The 10,873-nt window shown below is 36.9% G+C and overlaps 1 protein-coding gene across 1 annotated transcript; it reads right to left on the bottom strand.

Annotated features, from left to right (window-relative positions):
• Window positions 1-9,078: 9,078 nt before the first annotated feature.
• On the bottom strand, window positions 9,079-10,456 carry LOC138444112 (olfactory receptor 4K1-like). The gene is made up of 2 exons (XM_069597441.1): window positions 10,443-10,456; window positions 9,079-10,006 (listed from the first exon to the last, which is right to left on the bottom strand). The coding sequence occupies exons 1-2, from the start codon at window positions 10,454-10,456 to the stop codon at window positions 9,079-9,081; spliced, it is 942 nt and encodes a 313-aa protein (XP_069453542.1).
• Between the last annotated feature and the right edge of the window lie 417 nt (window positions 10,457-10,873).

The raw sequence follows: 10,873 nt of genomic DNA, 5'->3' as shown, positions 1-10,873 counted from the left end.
AATGACTATTTTGCTGCACTTAAGAAGGTAAAAGAGTCTAGATCTGGTGGTTTTCTACCGATGTTTATCAAATATGGGATGAGGTCATATGGCTAACTCCTAAAAAGGGACATCTATTATCTAATGCTCCCATATGCTGGGAACAAATAGAGCCATCCCCAGAAGTTAGCTGACAACTTAATTATAAAGATTAGAAACAATTGGGATTTTTGCCTCAAGAAATATGCAGTGTAATCATTCCTGTGTTTTCCAATCCCAGCTCAAGTCCTCCTTTTGCCTGGCCAGGCACTGATTGGGACTGGATCCCTTAGTCATGCTGGCTTGCACCAAATGGGGCCTACTGAATATGAAATTCTTACCTATGGGTGGGGCTTCCCCCTGGCTGGATAGGGAGATGCACCCTAGGTCTAGCTTTTACTCTTCATAGTTTCAGAGCTTCCAGAGAAGCCTACTTATCTGCCACATCTTAAAACTAATTGGGCAAGATATGTATTTCACTGGTATGATTATCTGGCTGCAATATTCGTTCCATCTCTGGGAACTACAGATCAGATGTTATGCCATGAGTTGATGCTGTGACTAACTTTCAGCCCTTGATGCTGAACAGATACAAATTAGAAAGGCGGTTTTAAAAACAGATTGGCCTTAGATATTCTAAGGGCTGCACAAGGAGGAGCTTGTGCCATTATTCATGCCCAATATGAGTACTAATGTTACTAACTTTGCTAAACACATGAACAAGATGATTCAGGCTGTGGATTCTCCTGAATCCTCAGTCACCTCACTTTGGGAAGCATTAAGAAGCTCTTCATTGTGGAAAACTATTTTAATCATAATAATTCTAATTGCTCTGCCTTTGCTGCCTGCGTCTGTAACTGTGTAACTGGATTTGTTTTTAACCATTTGAAATCTTTTAAGTTACAAATGATTGGTTGTTCAGGCTCCTACGAGCACAACAGACCTCCAACTCTTACTTGAGGTCTCTGGAGCAGAAACCCTCAGGAGGGTTAGGAAAATATGTTGCCTCAACAATTTAGGGACAGCACCCCATTGCAGGAGGAAGTAGTTATGGAATGAAAATGATGCCCCTTTCCCTTGGCAAGATAATTCTCCTAAAAGAAAAGGGGGGAATGAGAGAGTCAATTCTTAGGCAGGTTGATAAGAAGTCCAGGGTTCCCGGAGGATGAGAAAAGGGTCTGGGGTTCTTGAAGCAGAGAGAATGGTCTGGAATTCTCAAGGAGGAGGAAAGGACAAACACCTTTTTTTCCTCTACATTCCTTAGTCACATAAAACTTGTTTTTCTTTAAGCTCAACACTGATGATTACAAAACAAACAACTCAGTTTGAACTCTGTTCTAAGGATTACACAACAACAATATATCCTGCTTGAGGACAGTTTCTCCTTCCTGAAAAACTTCTTGCCCTTGAGTGTCCAGGAGTCTCAGGGTCAGTGGTGGCCTGCTGCAGGCTTGGGGGCACTGCACACAGCAGTGCCTGCATGGGACCTTTTGAGGGAGGTCAATATTATCTTCAATATTATCTTCATTACCTCCTTCATTACAGTTTGGCCTCAGATCAAACAATAGGGAGAGAACATAGCCTAATCTCTTCAAGAAAATTAGAGATACCAAAGGAACAATTCATGCAAAGATGGGCGCAATAAAGGACAGAAATGGTATGGACTTGACAGAAGCAGAAGATATTAAGAAGAGGTGGCAAGAATACACAGAAGAACTATATAAAAAAAGACCTTCATGACCCGTATAATCACAATGGTGTGATCACACACCTAGAGCCAGACATTCTAGAATGCAAAGTCAAGTGGGCCTTAGGAAGAATCACTATGAACAAAGTTAGTGGAGGTGATGGAATTCCAGCTGAGCTATTTCAAGTCCTTAAAGATGATGCTGTGAAAGTGCTGCACTCAATATGCCAGCAAATTTGGAAAACTCAGCAGTGGCCACAGAACTGGAAATGGTCAGTTTTCATTCTAACCCCAAACAAAAGCAATGCCAAAGAATGCTCAAACTACTGCACAATTGCTCTCATCTCACACACTAGCAAACTAATGCTCAAAATTCCTCAAGCCAGGCTTCTATAGTATGTGAACCATGAAATTCCAGATGCTCAAGGTGGTTTTAGAAAAGGCAGAGGAACCAGAGATCAAATTGCCAACATCTGTTGCATCATAGAAAAGGCAAGAGAGTTCCAGAAAAACATCTACTTCTGCTTTATTGACTATGCCAAAACCTTTGACTGTGTGGATCACAATAAACTGTGGAAAATTCTGAAAGAGATGGGAATACCGGATCATCTGACCTGCCTCCTGAGAAATCTGTATGCAGGTCAGGAAGCAACAGTTAGAACTGGACATGGAACAACAGACTGGTTCCAAATTGGGAAAGGAGTACGTCAAGGCTGTATATTGTTATCCTGCTTATTTAACTTATATGCCAAGTATATCATGAGAAATACTGGACTGGATGAAGCACAAGCTAGAATCAAGACTGCAAGGAGAAATATCGATAACCTCAGATATGCAGATGACACCACCTTTATGGCAGAAAGTGAAGTGGAACTAAAGAGCCTCTTTATGAGGGTGAAAGAGGAGAGTGAAAAAGTTGGCTTAAAGCTCAACATTCAGAAAACTAAGATCATGGCTTCTGGTCTCATCACTTTGTGGCATCTGGTTTCATCACTTCATGACAAATAGATGTGGAACAATGGAAACAATGAGATGCTTTATTTTGGGGGCCTCCAAAATCACTGCAGGTGGTGATGCTGCCATGAAATTAAAAGACGTTTGCTCCTTGGAAGAAAAGCTATGACCAACCTAGACAACATGTTAAAAAGCAGAGATATTACTTTACCAACAAAGGTCCATCTAGTCAAGGCTATGGTTCTTCCAGTAGTCGTGTATGGATGTGAGAGTTGAACTATAAATAAAGCTGAGCGCTGAAGAAGCCATGCTTTTGAACTGTGGTGTTGGAGAAGACTCTTGAGAGTCCCTTGGACTGCAAGGAGATCCAACGAATCCATCCTAAAGGAAATCAGTCCTGAATATTCTTTGGAATGACTGATGCTGAATTTGAAACTCCACTACTTTGGCCACCTGATGTGAAGAACTGGCTCATTTGAAAAGACCCTGATGCTGGGAATCATTGAAGGTGGGAGGAGAAGGGGATGACAGAGGATGAGATGGTTGGCATCACCGACTCCATGGAAATGAGTTTGAGTAAGCTTCAGGAGTTGGTGATGGACAGGGAAGCCTGGAGTGCTGCAGTCCATGGGGTCACAAAGAGTCAGACACAACTGAGTGACTGAACTGAACTGAAAACCTGCTGTCTAATCCTGTTATCTTAAAATGTAAATTATGGGAGTGGGTCTAGTAAGATCTTTGCAACCTTGAGACATTCTCTGACTTATTGTGATAGCTAATTTTTTCCTATTTTCTTCAATTTAAATCTGAATTTGGCAATAAGGAACTAATGATCTGAGCCACAGTCAGCTCCCGGTCTTGTTTTTGTTGACTGTATGGAGCTTCTCCAACAAAGGTCTGTCTAGTCAAGGCTATGGTTTTTCCTGTGGTCATGTATGGATGTGAGAGTTGGACTGTGAAGAAAGCTGAGCACCAAGGAATTGATGCTTTTGAACTGTGGTGTTGGAGAAGACTCTTGAGAGTCCCTTGGACTGCAAGGAGATCCAAGCAGTCCATTGTGAAGGAGAGCAGCCCTGGGATTTCTTTGGAGGGAATGATGCTAAAGCTGAAACTCCAGTACTTTTACCACCACATGTCGAGTCATTGGAAAAGATTCTGATGTTGGGAGGGATTGGGGGAAGGAGGAGAAGGGGACGACAGAGGATGAGATGGCTGGATGGCATCGCAGACTCGATGGACGTGAATCTGAGTGAACTCCGGGAGTTGGTGATGGACAGGGAGGCCTGGCGTGCTGCGATTCATGGGGTCACAAAGAGTCGGACATGACTGAGCAACTGAACTGAACTGAATAGCTAATTTTAAAATTATGTAACTCCCATGCTAGACTAGCAAAGGTCATTCTCTGCCCCACTCCTTATGTCTTTGTCAGAAGCTTTCCCTGTCCCTTTTCTTACTTTAATAAAACTCTGCTACACAAAAAGAAACAAATAAATAAATACATTTAGAAGAAATGTTTGGCTCAATGTATTGATTAAAAGCTCATCTATCAGGTGTGAGTAGATTAGGATCACTATGCCTTCTTGATGGATTAAATTCTTAACTATCACAGCATATCTCTCTTTATTCTCAGTAATATTCCTTGTTCTGAAGTCTTCAGAGTCAGATATTGATTTGATCTCTTTGGTTCCCTTATAATTACTGTTTGCATTGTATGTCTTTTCTCCATCCTTTTATTTTAAGCAGTCTATGTCTTTATATTTAAAGTTGATTCCTTATACACAGCAAATAGCTGGTTCTTGCTTGTGGTTCATCTTGACAGTATCTGTTTCTTAGTGAAGTCCTTAGACCACTCACATGTAATTACTTTAATGACTGTATATCTACTATCTTGCTGTTTTTTTCTATTTTTTTTTATCTTTGTGACCCCAAGAATTCTCCAGGCCAGAATACCGGAGTGGGTAATCTTTCCTTTCTTCAAGGGATCTTCCCAACCCAGGGATCAAACCCAGGTCTCTCGCATTGCAGGTGGATTCTTTACCAGCTGAGCCATAGGGGAAGCCCTTTATTTTATCAATATCTGCTCATTTTTCCTACTCATTCTTTCCTCTATTGGATTTTTTTTTAGTTTTCTATTTTTTCTGTTGGGTTTATTTTACCTTTTAATTGATCTATACTTTTTATCTTTCACTTTAGTAAATGATATTGTAACATCTTATCATATAAGTACACTTCTTTTTTATATCTAATGTTTTTATTTCAAATATTCACTAAATGTTATATCGTTTACTTTGTCATGCTCTAATTTTTTGTTAGATGTGGAGCTTTAACCTTTTAAGAAACATTTTATTGATGTATGACTGACATGCAAAAGCTGAACATTTTTAATTTATATAATTTCCTGAATCTGAAGATAATTATACACTTGTGAGATTGTCCCCACAATGTGTATCACAAACATATCTGCTACTTCTGAAAGTTTCCTTTTTGTTGTTGCTTCTTTTATAATAGCATTCAACATAAGATATACTCTCTAAACAAATTTCAAGAGTAAAATACAGTTTTGTTTACTATAGTCACCATGATGAATATTAGAACTCCAGAGCTTTTAATCTTACAATAGAAACTACTAAACTAGTATCTCCTTGCTTTCCTTTTCATCAGGCAACTGCTACTCTCTGCTTCTATGAGATTTTCTATGATTTTGACTATTTTAGATTTCTTGTATAAGTGATACCAAGTAATATTTATTCTTCTGTGTCTGGTTGATTGCACTTAGTGTAAAGTTCTCCAGGTTGCAGTTTTTAAATGTTTTAGGGTGGATTTTTTCTACTCACTTAGTTAACCTCTAAAGTTTATCTGAATTCAATTTGCTGTGAATCCCACCTCCTTCTACTTCTTGTTTACAAATTTTTTTAAAATGTTTTGTTGACGTTTTGTTTTCTGAACTAGCATTTCAGTCTAGTAGATAACAATTCTTTTTATAGGTACTATTATGTTCTTTGTGCCTCATATTAAAGTTTTCAGCCATAGATATTTTTTCTGTTCTTAGTTAATGAAAGTTTTGTTTTTCAACAATGACTGTTATTAAAGACTTTTTCCATGTATTGAGATAATCATATGTTTATTTTCTTGTATTTTGTTAGTACAGTGAATTATATTGAATCATAGTCAAATTTCAAACCAATATTATATTTCTGGGTATCTTAACTAGATCATCACTTTTGCTTCCTGTCTTTATATATTCTTGAATTTGTATTGCTGTTTTTAAAGGAATTTTTTATATTTCTTTTTTAAGTGAAATTCACTTAAAATATTCCCTTATAATGATGCTTGTCAAATTTTAGAATGAAGTTTATTCTGGTTCCATTGGGTGGAGGAATGTTCTTCCAGAAAGGGGAAAAAATATCAATCTCTGTCTTCAATGGCATTCTTGCATGAAAGGAGTCAAAATTTGTATTTTCTTTATGACTAGCTTTATCCAGTTCTTAATGGGGACTCTATTTTCTAGAGTCCATAATGTATAATGTTTATAAATATTTAATTTTGTGCTTGAGGATTGGGAATTTAATTACTCAAGATAGAAGATGCCTAGATAAATTTATTCAGTTATGAATACAGACATATTTTGATAAATATATCAGGTTGCTTTCTAAAAATTTATCAGTAATATTCGGCTAAATAGAACTTCCACATTTCCAAATTTTCAGTCTTATTTTAGTCCTTATCAGTATAACAGAGAACATAACACTTCTCTCTTGTTTCAAATCATATTTTTACTGCCTAATAGATTAACTTTTTTTCTGTTTGTGTTTATCATTTGCATAGCTTTTCATGAAATTTGCTGCCTATGATTTATGACTCATGAGTGTTTAGCAATAGTAAAATATGGTTATTATTTGAGAATTAGGTTTTATAAGCATACATAATGGATAGAACATATGCCAATTCTCTTCAATTCAATTACAGTGACTCTTAGGCCAGTAAATTTTGACTTTAATCTGGTGAGAGGTTTTAACACATCCTGAAAAAGACTATATGCAGCCCTGAATATATAGAAAAATAAGAGAGGGAGTCACCAAGGCAAATCAGAACAGTGCCCACCCCAACATTGTTCAGGTGGTGTTTCCCTGTTGGGTTATCAGAGTATGATGATCTTGTGTCAATCAAGTAACCAACATAGGTTCACCAAAAGCACTGATAATTTGATACCTATTCTAATCACAATGCTGTGACTATCTGATTTGTTTTATAATTACAATTTCAGTGGAACTTGACAAATTCCCCCAAGTTTCTTGCAATCATCAACAAATTGGCATTTCTGAGTCTGTAAGTCTGTGGGCCAAAACTTGCACTAGGGCAATTCATTAAATTGGTATCAATTATGAGGTTTTCTGGTGGTTGGACAGCAAAATGTGCTCTGCTGGTCATACCCTTCTGCAATTCGAATACAGAGTAAGTTCTGTGAGTCTTTGTTCCCTTAATATTCAGTCATTTATATGAGGCCAAAGTTCTTTCTTAGTCTCCTCTGTCCACAACATCTGCATAAATTAAGTAAAAAATTGCTGAAAAGTAGTGAGCTGCACTGAATTGAACAAAGCTGAACGTTACCACACTGAAATTATTAACACTGCATACATTTATAACATCCCATTATAAACATATGTTTGCAATGTCTGTTATATCCATTACTTGCATTACTTGCCTCTATTATCTAGTAATGAAACTTCTAATAGATATCTTGACTTCATCTGAAATCTTTTACTAAACACAGAATTATGGCTTTGCCTCTTTGGTAAAAGCTGTCATTTCTCATTTGAATAATATTCATATAGCCTGTTTTAAATAAATTTAAATTTATTAAAGTGATATCCAATGAAGTAACCTCACACTCTCACATGTGGACAACAAATGTGATAAAGAGATCAGATTGCTGCAGGGTACAATGTATCAAAGATATGACTGAGGTAAGGACAAACTAGCTTTCCACTAGTTTCCTATTTCATCACTCCAAATGCCTCAACTGTATCAAACAACAGTATAACTTACCTGAAAATCACTGTTTTGAATATTATATCCTTCCTTTGGCACTTACTGCATGTGCTTACATGTTAAACTTTTTGTATATTGATAAATATGGTAAAGAACAGTAGTTGTCTTACAATCTAAGTAATAAAAACAAAAATACAATTACATCTTCAGTTAAAAAGTGACATTTGGATTTAAAGCTAACACAAGCAGAATAAACACCTCCTGGCATGAATCAGTGATGTGGTGATAACAGTGATAGATCTGTGATTAATAAGGGGCTGAATAAATTGTTCTCACCTTCTTTATCCTAGTCATTCCCTGATTTGGTGAGATGTTTCTGAAATTTCACTTAATTTTTTTTAAGTGTGAGATAAATTTCATAATTACTAATATGTGTGCTTTCTGTGACTATTTTGAAATTTAAACTCTCACATGAATTAAGCAACATCACTGTCTATTTAGATATCCTATAATCATTTTTAGCTGGTAGGTTTATTATCAATGATATAAATAAAATCTGTAAAGTGACTACTCATAGTTTGAATTATGGCCTTGGTGATGCTATTGATATGTTATTTGTTTCAAAATCAGAGCATCAAAACTCAGTCTTATCATTGATACTATAGTATTTGGGGTATTTAAAATTTAACATAATCAATAAACATAATTTAAAATTTATGAACAGTATTGCCTTATTTATGAATGTGGAATATTTGCAGCTACTTATAGGAATCAAGTTATTAGCTGAAATAGTTATGAACTATAATTTATGAAAGTAGTTTTCATTTAGCCTGTAATGTCAAAGCAATTTCTGTTTTTAGCACTAAATTTCTTTCTATGCTACTCCAGTCAAGTTAGATGTGTTTGCTAATCTGATTTAATATGGAGATATCTTTAAAAAGCTGCAAGATTTTTTAACAAGACCTATATAAGGGAAATTATAAATTTTAATATATTTAGTTACTGTTTTGGGGCTTCCCTCATGGCTTAGCCAGTAAAGAATCTGCCTGCAATGTGGGAGACCTGGGTTCAATACCTGGGCTGGGAAGATCCCCTGAAGGAGGGCATGGCAACCCACTCCAGTATTCTGGCCTGGAGAATCAGAGGAGCCTGGCAGGCTACAGTCCATGGGGTCACAAAGAGTCAGATATGACTGAGCAACTAAGCACAGCAGAGCACAGTTACTATTTCAGGGAAGATGAAGTGAACCACAGAATATCAAAACTGGTAACATAATATGAGGTTCTGCATTGCATTTGCCAACTTTAGAGTGACCAATTCAGGTCCTATAACCGGGAAGACTAATTATGATAGAAACACAATGATAACAACTATACATGGGCATTACAAAGAACAAGAAGAAAGGACTTGTGTTGCTTCATCACAGTTGTCTAAAAGGCTTCCTTGGAACCCACATGTTGGTTCCTTAGTTTCTTCATGGCTTCCTTTACATCTTTATTCCTTAGAGTGTAAATCATAGGGTTAAGAAGAGGAGTGAATACAGTAAAAAACACAGAGATAAATTTATCAATTGTGAAGCTTTCAAAGGGCCAAATATAGATAAAGATTAATGGGCCAAAGAACAGAACTACAACAGTAATGTGGGCGGACAGAGTGGAAAGTGCCCTGGATGTCCCACCAGAGGCTTGGCGATGGACAGTAGCAAGGATGATAGTGTAAGAAATGAGCAAAAGGAGAAAACGGATAAGTGACAACAGGCCACTATTTGTGAGCACCAGTATCTCGAAAACATAGGTGTCCAAGCAGGCAAGTTTAATCACAAGGGGGAGATCGCAAAAGAAATTGTCTACCTTGTTGGGTCCACAGAAAGGAAGATCTATTGTGAATACCAGGTGACTGGCTGAGTGCAAGATGCCAGTGGCCCAGGAGACCCCCACCAGGACAGTGCACGTTCTTCGGCTCATGATGGTCATGTAATGCAGAGGTTTGCATATAGCGATATATCTGTCATAGGCCATGGCAACAAGAAGTACCATCTCACTGCCCCCAAAAACATGCAAGAAAAAAATCTGTGACATGCATCCCTTGAAAGTGATGGTCTTGTGTTCACTGAGGAAATCTGCAATCATCTTGGGAGTGGCAAATGTAGCCTGACATACATCAATGAAGGAGAGATTGCTAAGAAGAAAGTACATCGGAGAATGCAATCGAGAGTCTGTAATCACTGTGAGAATGATAAGAATGTTTCCCATCACTGCAGCACCATAAAACGCAGAGAAGATAAAGAAAAGGAAGAGCTGGAGTTCCCGAGAGCTAGACAGGCCCAACAAAATGAATTCAGTAACCACTGACTTATTGCTCCATCCATTAAATGAATCTGGGCTGCTCAAGTTAGCTAAGGGGAAGAAAAAATAATTATTTATTAAAAAAATAATAACAAATAAGTGTATTATTACTATTATTTCTAGGAATTTATATTTTCCTTGTGTTACGTAACTATACAAATTGTCATTTACTTTTGCATTTATGAATTGGCTAGATAAAAGATGGACAGATATAGATTTATCTAATAGATAAGTCAATATGGAAGGAAGGGAAAATTTGATTTGATATTATATACCAATATACTTTTTATAGAAGTGTGCAAGATCTCAATAGCACTTTGAAAGTCCCACATACCATACTTACACATTCAGATTACAAATTCAAAAGATGAATATGATGCCTTTTACAGAATCTTGGAGGGACAAGAAATTTAGGCCAAATGCAAAGAGATGAAAATCAGACCAGTTACTTTAGCAATGACATTGGAGAAATAAGTGAGATGTGTCCATGCATTTGAGAGAATCTGCAGTTGTAACAAAAGAGAGAAATTAATTTGTAACAAGTTAAACTACTATGAGTGACAAATTACTTTCACTTTTCTATATTAAAACAGTTTGAGTTTTACATGATTTAGTAGTCAAAATATCTTCCTAGAATCTCAGAAGCATATGTTCTTTTCAGTCACTCTTTATTTCTCTCCATATGATCTCCTTTTTTTTCAGATTTTATTTTATTTTACTTTACAATATTGTATTGGTTTTGCCATACATCAACATGAATCCGCCACAGGTGTACACGTGTTCCCAATCCTGAATCCCCCTCCCACCTCCCTCCCCATACCATCTCTCTGGGTCATCCCAGTGCACCAGCCTCAAGCATCCTGTATCCTGCATCAAACCT

The sequence above is a fragment of the Ovis canadensis genome, chromosome 7, assembly GCF_042477335.2.
Source record: "Ovis canadensis isolate MfBH-ARS-UI-01 breed Bighorn chromosome 7, ARS-UI_OviCan_v2, whole genome shotgun sequence".
Taxonomy (NCBI): domain Eukaryota; kingdom Metazoa; phylum Chordata; class Mammalia; order Artiodactyla; family Bovidae; genus Ovis; species Ovis canadensis.
This window is presented reverse-complemented; position numbering and strand designations above follow the sequence as displayed.